Below are 9,802 nucleotides of genomic sequence, written 5' to 3'. Positions count from 1 at the left end.
TATATATATATATTTTATTCTTAAATGGAAAACTTTTATAAAAACTAATTTGAATATAATTTGGATATAAAAGTCTCTCAGTTACTGTTATTTTATCAAAACTCCTTTAAGAAAAACGAAATGACGCAGCTTTAAATAAAACTTTAGATTTTTTTGAAATTTTTTCTCTTTTCTTTAATAGAAATATTATAATAACTATTTAAATTAAATCTTGTAATAAATAATAATTCTGTGTATTCATATAGTATTTTTGACAAAAAATTAGTGTGGAGATCTATTATTTGTTACACACGCCCAATTATTTCTTTTTTCCTCAATAAAATCAGTTTAAAATCATATCTGTTTAGAATCATATCAATAAAGATGAAAAATTGATCTTGACTTTGTGAATATTTTCTTAGGAAAATTATTATCTTCCTTAAAAAAGAGAAATTTTTGGATTATAAAATCTAATTAAAACTTGTAAAAAACTGGATGAGATTAAATATTACATGGGGATAAGGATTCAGAAATTTGAAGAGGAATGATTCAGAATATACCTTCTATATCGATATATTAACGAATTTCAATTAAATTTTTGCGAGCAAGCAGAAATGAGTCTCGTGTCTTGGAACGATTAAAATAGTCTCATACACGATTTCGTGAATTTCTCGAAATATCTCAAATATTTTACAACAGTCGGTGATCTCTTATGTCAAGATATTAGAATCTATAATCATAAGAGAAAATTCTATTTATTCAGTTTGTGCATTTCTATTAAAAATATGAACATATCACGCAATAATGCGAAGCTGCGAAATTGCGAAAATTTTGATAATAAAATAACCAAATTAAAATATAAAAATTCATAAAACTGTTTAGCATAGTTTTAATAAATAATATACTTTTAATAAAATATCATTTGAGATCAAGACAAAATCTGATAATTACTAATATATAAAATTACACTCGACATATCCGTGACGTTTAACATTCGTATAATTTCTCGAAATGACCGTTAATGAACTTAAACGATCGCGTAACACGATCCTAAGTGGAACTATACATCAATTTTATTTCGTCATATACTTCAGTTCGTTTTATCGGTACGAAACATGTTATCCCTTGCGTGTTTCTCTCGTTGATAATTAACCACCGAGGATTCCGTTTGAGAAATGAGCTATCTATAATATTTGCCGGTGTCCGCATATGTCTGCTGCTTTGCATCACTGACGTTTATTCGATATATCACGCGTCATATATTGCCAGTCTAGATATCACCGTATTACGTATCTTTAATTTACATATAACTGATTTGCTAAAAGCATGGTACTATTTGTAAAATCGATACACATACAAACTTTATTACAATACAAAATTTATATACTTGTAAATAGGCGTTTGACCTTAATTGTCACTTTCTTGATATAAGCATAAATGCAAAGAATATTAGGACTATATTCATTTTTATATCTTCTTTGCTATATGTTTCAATAATTATAATAATTTCAAATTCAATTTTATATATATTAATTTAAATTCATGAATCTTATATGTTCGAAGAAAATTAATATCGCAGAGAGAGAATCTCTCGAAATTTCCTTTTAGCGTACAAAATTAATTGCTGTGAAAGTACCGGCACGAAATTAAGACGTTGCCGATCATATGAAAACGAGTGTCTGATGATCGCTTAATTAGCAATATGAGCTCTGTACACCTGTCATCTTTGTCTGCTCGCTGTCGTCGCCGGATGTCGCCGAATTTTCCGCAATATGGCCGATTAATCTTGCCGCGTGGCATAATGAAGAATGAATGTCATGTCATCCAAACGAAGAGAAATGTACGACATAGATCTCAAGAACGGATTAACTGTCAACGATGAAGATGCTGATTAGAAAGATCATGTATGAGTTAACCCTTTTTCTCTTTTAGAATTAAACAACACAAAAATTCAATCCGTAATGATAATAATTTTTTGTACATTAATACGTTTAAAAATCGAATAAATATAAATATAAAATTGTATAAAAAAAGAAATCAAAATTTAAGAAAATTGTTTCACTTTCATTTGAAGTTTAATGAATAATAATAATATTTAAATCTTATCATCAACGGACGAATTATATTTAAATCTCATCAATACGTATCAATCTAAAAAATACATGTATAATTAATAATTAATAATTTTATTTAATGATCGATGTAGACATTAAAGTTAAAATTAAGATTAAAAATGACTGAATCTGAAATTATAGTATAATTCAATTCGGATTGATTTAAACTGGGATTGAAAGTCGATGTTCTAGAATAATTTAATCAGATTTAGGAAGAAATCATTCAGTCCTATCATTTCTCCTTTTCTCGAGTACAGGATCGATTTCATGCGATTCGACAAGAAATGGATCGGCCGACACCCGGTAAAACGTCGATTTCGTTTATGCTTTGAAAAGGGAACTATCATGGGCACCTCGAATGATACAAGACAACTAGCGCCCACGTGTCACAGAGTATGGCAACAATATATCACAATATTTTGAACAAATCAATATGCGCTAGCGACTCCAATGTCGCGGATTACTCATGTATAATCGTAAGGCTCTTAGCGTTCTTCAAAGTCCAATCGCAGAATTTGAGCGCCATAATTGTCTGTGTGACGTGGGCAAGGAGTTAAAGTCTAGCCGCATAATTATAGCGCTGGTACAGGGGTATGCACGTGCAAGAAAGAACGCGTCGTGCAACGATGCAATCTGCGGCCGATCACTTCCGCATTTGGCAAACCCATCTTTTCGCATACTCGTTATCTTGTACGCGCTACGACCGCCACACGATTCAATCGTTCATGAATATTTTCATCATCTACGGCGTAAAATATAGAAATTAACTCTTAATATTCACATGGCGAGTACACCTACGCGATACAAATAAAAAAAATTAAATAGACAACACAAAAATTTAAAAGGCATCATCCAAGGGAAATCGAAAGACTAGAGACGTATTTTAAATATATTTAGATATTTACGTCACTTGGACTAAAAAGTATATCGCAATTAACCTTTTTTGCGATACATTATATTTTTATAATGATCTCGTATCTATTTTCTCGTCTGCAATATTTTATATTTTTCGATTTAAATCCAAATATTTACGAGCTAATTTATTGGATTCGTAAGCAAATACTTATTTTACTATTGTTTACTTATTTTAATTTTCAGTTTTATTGATAAAAATGATATGTTAAATGAATCGTTTGTCAATTAAATTCGAGATTGCATGCCGCATGAGTGCAACTCGATGCAGTAAAGAATCATTGAAAATTTTGCCAAACGCGGAAAGAATCGCCTATTCTCTCTCTCTCGCTCTTTTTCTCGAACAGGACGAGTTAACATGTGGGATGTTCGATATGAGAGACGTAAACGTCGCACGCAAAACAATTTACGGTTACAGTAAAATCGTGCAGATTCTATTAAGCGTGTGACATGCAAGCGAATCTTGGCGCATAACGCTGCACATTGTCGGCGACGTAACGACCGTCGTCGCGGCAGCAATTTCATCATCGGGAATCCACGTAGATTCTCGCTATTTCCACACTTTACAACGATAATCAACACGATGATGATTGGAAAAGAAGCAATTTACTCCAATTTGCGACATTTAAATAAACTTGCACGCGACAAGAGATTCTCGTGATGTTTATCGCAATTAATGATAGAATCTAATGATGTCACATTTCGACGAGATAAAAATCGACCGGTATTATTTGCCGAGGAAAGTGCAGCGATTGCTAGCCAGTCATCAGCGATCATTGTTATAAGCTGTGCGTCGCGAATATTGCGCATAGATTTCTGGCAATCTTATAATATATTTTTGTTCATAGATCATATATGATAAAATTTTAAGAGCAATACTGTTTTCTATTTCTTGAAGTGCGAGTAAAGTTCAGTGCAAAACAATTGACGACAATGGGTGCGTTCAGTAGAGAAAACTAATCAGTTTGCGCTTAGTGATTCTTTAATACGATTGGTTCTTATACTTAAATTTAGCGAAGAATTAAAGGCAAGAATCAATCATTAAAGAATCACTAAACGCTAACTAATTAATTTTCTCTGCTGAATGAGTCATCGAGTTGCATGAAGATCAATCATACTATATAATTATATTATTGAATGTAATTTGCAATTGCGAAAAATGTTTATATCTACGTCTAGATTTTAATTGAAATGTGAATTGCATGCTTACTATAAACGCGACGCATAGCATTAAACAACTGAATGCAGCAGGCGCGTGTTATGCAGCTAGAGATCATCTAATAAGAGTCACGAAATAACGTAGAATTTCTGTATTAACATTTCATAGAGTGATACTTAGAAAGTCATTTTAATTTGTCAGACATTCTTTGGATATATTTTTGAAGATCAATTTTTTTCGTCATATAAATTAGTTGGAATCACAATCTAATTATCAAGTAAATAAAAATAATAATTAAATTAAGATTCAATTAAAACACTTTTAACTGCAAATTTCTTGATGCAGCTACAATGACAACTTGATTTATGCATCATCCTAAAATTACATATTGTTATACTGAGAAAAATGTTTTGATTCAAATCAACAAAGACTTAACAAAAATGGCATTTGATGAGATTAAACAAAATTTCTGATTATGACGACTAGAAATTCTGTTTGGTCTCATCAAATACTATTCTTATTAAACTCTTTTGTTGGTTTAATTAAAACATTCATCATGTTTAATTGCTCGGCGAGCAGACTTAGCTGCTTTGCCATCTTAAATTCGCCCATTATTAATAATTTGAGAATCAAAGCTATCACTTGAACATAATTACAAATGTGAAAGATAAGCTCCCAGTTACAAATCCCAAAAGTTAATGAGCTTTCTATGGATTATTCATTTAGTGACATAATGTTCTATATATGATAATTTTCTTTATATTCCATGAGTAACAAAGATAACAATACTGTCGATTTATTTACTAAATAAAAGGCATTCAGTAATAATTCATTACTTGAGTTTTAAGTCTTAAGCCGGAATAAATTGACCAATCATAATCGAACATGTGAGAAGACTAATCAATTATGATTGATCAATTTCTTATGATTTGAGACTTAAAAAGCTTAGATATTGAAGAAATCAGCTTTTTATTTTCTTCCTCTTCTCTCCATTTCTTTCTCTTTAAATCTTTTTTGTGTGACTTCATCACACTCATTTACTTAATTACCATTCTTGCGTATTACTCAGTATGTTTTCGTGTCTCTTATCGGAGGAGCTCCATGAAACAGGCGATCACACGACTTACCTCGCAGACACACGCTACTTGATCCTGCGTGAAACCGAAACTCGGCAGCTGGCCATTACCACTGCCCCCGGCAGAGCTCGCCGGGCTATCCTGGGGGCTGTAGCTGGCCGCCCCGGTTGCGCCGGGTGTGTAAGCATTCTCCACCGAGCCGGCCGTCGTCGAGTGTCCGGTCAAAGGTGTAGGGGTGCTCTGAGGACTGTAGTCGCCGGCAGCGGTACCCAGGACGTCCGCACTACCACTGCCGCCGCCGCCGGACGTCGGGCCCATCGCGCCCCCGTTACCAGCGGTGCCCCCGTAGGCCATCATGGCTGCGTCATCTCCGGGGTCCACGACGACCCCCCGCACGGTACCGCCGCCCTCCACCGTTGTGACACGATCGTCCTACCCGCTTCGCGTTTGCGACCGCGACGAACCGCGTCGCCGCTCACGGGTTCTCCGATCCGACGCTACACGAAAGGAAAGCTACCCCTCACTCGCCGCTCATTTTTAAGGTTAAACCCTTCGCGGGGATCAGTGCGGATCCTTGGAACGTATTGAGAGCATCGCGCGATGCGCCCAATGATAATCCAAGATCCTTGATGCGCAACGTCGTCTGAGAGAAGCGGCTTGATTCGATATGGATTCTCGTAAGTTTAGATTGATTATATAAAAGTTTTCTTTTTAATTAAAAAAAAGTTTTATGATTATAGTCTAAAAAGACACGGCGAGTCGCCAACTTAGATTAAACCACTTCAAGTTAGTCCCATAACTGACTTGTGCATGTATCAAAAGATGACAAGTGATAAAAGTCCGCATAAGGCAATAATAAAATCGCTTAATTTAAGTATTGATAATAGTTCGATACACTTATTGCGTTGCCCGTCAAAATTGATCACTAGTTTAACTAGTGTTGACTTTTAATTACCGTTAAACGCGAAATGTATTCTTTCCTATGTGCACTTGATTTTCCTCAACGCCTGTTCGTGTAACGTTATCTGTCATAGTCATTGATTAAACCAATGTTCAATTAATTTAAACAATTGGGTATATAAATTTCAAATTTGCACTACGTTGAAGCTTGAAACAAGAAAACATTGAAGCTCCTTTACATTCCGTTTGACGAACTGTCGATGATCGTGCTGGGATGATTGTATGCCTTTCCAAGGCATTACTCATCGATCAGCAATGTTGTGCTTGAATATTCGTTCGACAGATTGATCTGCTCTCGTTCGATCGAGAATCACGTGAAGATCCTCGCGAATAACGCGTGATATTTTCAACTCTCACCAGTCGATATCGGCAAACAGAAGGGGAAAAAATCCTACGAAACGAGATTCTTTTCAGTCTTGTGATCGTAGCTTCGAGCCGACGGTCAGTTCGAAGTCGCGGATTCTTACTTCTTTCTAGACTTTCACGTTGGTCTGCGATCTAGCGTTAATCACGTTTCAAAAAGTAAAAAATGGCTATTCCAACATTGCTATAATCTTTTTGGATATCTTCCTTCAAACTTTCGATTTTGCTAGGATGTTGCTGCGAGTAAAGCTAATCCGAGAGTAAGATCGCAGATTCCAAGAGGAAGATCAAATCATTCCAGGCAATGATCTTCAATTCGTTTCCGACGATTCTTGTCTGTCGTTTTGATACGAGCGGCTTACAACCATTCATGGAAATGCTCGTGAAACTCCCACAGTCATTATACCTTTCCCATCGAGAAACACTTCCGTCAAATTGATGCGCGATAGAGATTTTTCTATTCGTCCATCCGCGAATCACCGTCTCTTCACCGTTTCTTCCGACTCGCTGTTCTTTCTTCCTGTCTCGCTCTTACTGCCCACACACAGGTTGCATCGTGAAATCTACGGGCTCGTGTTTCCACGGGGCCAGCGATCGTATTTATAGACTGCTTGGTATACTCGCGAGCGTGCTGCTATTATTAGAGGCGCCTTAAAGAGCGTCTCTCTCGCTCTTCTTGAACCCCATCGACGCCTCTCGTCGTGATGCTCTCTCCATGAAAATGTCACCAAACTGCTCTTTCACCTTCAAATTTCCTTCTTAAACACCACTTGACAATTTAATGGCGCCTCTGAACGCAGAATAAATGCGATGCTTTTTTTCACTCTTCTTAACGAAGTATATTGGGACGATGGAGATAATCCTTGGCTATTGCATTTTCACGTTCTTGTTATATCGTGCGTCCGACGAGCTTACAAGAATCGGCACTGATTCAAATATTAAATGACCTCTGGTACAAGCTAAGAATCTGGTCTTCGACTGCGGTGGTCTCTCAGCATCATGCCTTCGCGAAGAACGGGTGTGCCCGGAAAATTCCACCCGGACGATTTCTTTGGTCGATTCACTCGGTTAACCCCGTCATCGTTTCCAGAGAGATACTCATCACCAAAGAAACAACACCGACTATGCTAGGAAGAACCGCGGCTCTTCGGCAAGAAGTCCGCACCGAATTCACTTCCAATTTCACTTGCGATTTCACACGCACCGGATCCGTCTCTCAACAGTGATTCCAATTCGGCGATCTTGATCTAAATCGCGTCTGGAGAAGCAGACCTCGTGAGGCGGCGAATCAATGAGGCCGTTCTGTCTCTCTCGCTGCCGCGCGAGAGAGAAACACTCCTCACGCGCGCATCAGAAGAGACTGGCGACGCGGCGTGTTAGCGAGGCGAACCGACTGCGTCATGCGCGACGCGGTACGGATTGGTAAGGGGAGTGGCCAAGATGACAGCTGTGTGACGCATGGTGCTATTGGCCGCTGGGCATGGCCATAGCCACCATACCGCCGCGCCATTGGTCGCGTGCGCGCCACCAAATGAGCCTCGTTACGAACGTCCGGCACGAGCGATGAGTAAGAGAGAAAGAGAAAGGGTGAGAGAAATGGAGAGGGGGGAGAGAGAGAGAGAGAGAGAGAGGGAGAGAGAGAGAGAGGACACGCGAGCGAATTGCATCTAGACTGCAGATCCTTCCGAGGAGCTCGTTAAATTCCGGCCTTTTCTGGATGTCTGTTCTTTTAATGACGCACGCACGGCAGGACGACGCGATTTTTACGTCGATGCGTGACGCGAATGTTATCCGCATGTAAATCTCGAAATCACGCACAGGTATACGTATAGAACAGTTCCTCGTCAATTATTTACTTTTTTGTCGGAAACAGTCTCGAATGGATTGTAAAAAGGACGCCAAAAATATATGTAGATTGAAGAATGAAAGCAGGACGAGAAAGCATATGTTGCTGTTATTGCTACAGATTAACGTTTCTTCTCTCGCATCGGTTGATAGAGATTATTATTACAGATTTGTTATAGAACTGAATCATACATACATTAAACGCGATCAACTGACGAAGTAGTATAATGTAGTAATATATCATATATAAAAAGAACGATTTTGCTAAAGTTAAAAAATTTAACTAGATACACACAGATGTGAATGAAAATAAATTTGTTGGATTATCATAGCTGAATCAAAATAATTATGTATGAGGATGTTGATTGTCAGAATGTTAAAACTTTTTACAGTACATTATGAATATTGAATGTCTGTAACATAATTATTTTGATATCCAACAAAATTATTTTCAGATTTGTACTTAATTAAATTTTAAGATACTTCATCATTCTCTTCGTGTAGACAAGCGACTTAGAGTAAAGCAGATTACGAAATTTATCGCAGCGAGAAGTCTGTAAGTTGAAAATTCAAATTCGTCATTTAGCGAATTTATTTATACATACCGTTCGCAAGATAAATAGCGTCGGGACGCGCACGGAAAGAACGATTTTGCTAAAGTATTAAAAAATTTATATAGATTAATTAGATATAGGTTTGAAAATAATTTTGTTGGATCATCAAAATATAATTATGTAGAGAACTCTAGCATAATGAGCAATGCTGCAAAAAAATTTTCTAGCAATCAATTATTTTGATAGCCCAACAAAATTTATTTTCAGTTCTGTATCAAGCTGAATTTTTAAATACTTCAGCAAAACCGTTTTTTCCTTGCGATAACACGAATCACATCATAATCATTTGTGACGTTATCATGCTATCAGAGTCACTTTGATAGCATGAATCGAACAAGCTATAATAAGAACAAGCTATAATAAAAAATGCTTGTGATGTTATATTATTCATGATGAAAGTAAATTACGAGGAAAAGCGACGCGTAGGAAAATAAATGAAGAAAGCACTAAAGATTCATTTATTAGACGACTTATTAGCGGTGCTCACAGGATGGAAAAAGATAGGTGAAGAGGGTGAAAGAGGGAGGGACGCAAGTGGCAGCAACGACTTATCCTTCCTGGGGGAAAAATCAATTTATAGTACTCGCAGAGTTTATGAACGCCCTCGCGAAAGAAAGGTAATGTCGCTTAGAAGCTACTTACAACAGAAGTTGGATAAAGTTTCACGGACAGAGCACTCGCCCGTGTTTTTGCGTTACCTAAGGCACCGCGCGCTCGGGCTAGAATAACACACGTCGTACACGGTACGGTCCGCCGCTACAGCGAAATCGCCGACACAAC

At 37.1% G+C, this 9,802-nt stretch overlaps 1 protein-coding gene across 1 annotated transcript in view; it reads right to left on the bottom strand.

The window, feature by feature from the left end:
* Positions 1-6,369, bottom strand: part of LOC108685391 (homeobox protein SIX1-like) — a 31,825-nt gene extending 25,456 nt beyond the window's left edge. The window contains exon 1 of the mRNA XM_018190152.1: positions 5,292-6,369. Within this exon, the coding sequence (XP_018045641.1) occupies positions 5,292-5,597 (306 nt within the window). The 5' untranslated portion in view covers positions 5,598-6,369. The remainder of the gene's footprint in view (positions 1-5,291) is intronic.
* Between the last annotated feature and the right edge of the window lie 3,433 nt (positions 6,370-9,802).

The sequence above is a fragment of the Atta colombica genome, unplaced genomic scaffold, assembly GCF_001594045.1.
Source record: "Atta colombica isolate Treedump-2 unplaced genomic scaffold, Acol1.0 scaffold153, whole genome shotgun sequence".
In the NCBI taxonomy this organism is placed as follows: Eukaryota; Metazoa; Arthropoda; class Insecta; order Hymenoptera; family Formicidae; genus Atta; species Atta colombica.
This window is presented reverse-complemented; position numbering and strand designations above follow the sequence as displayed.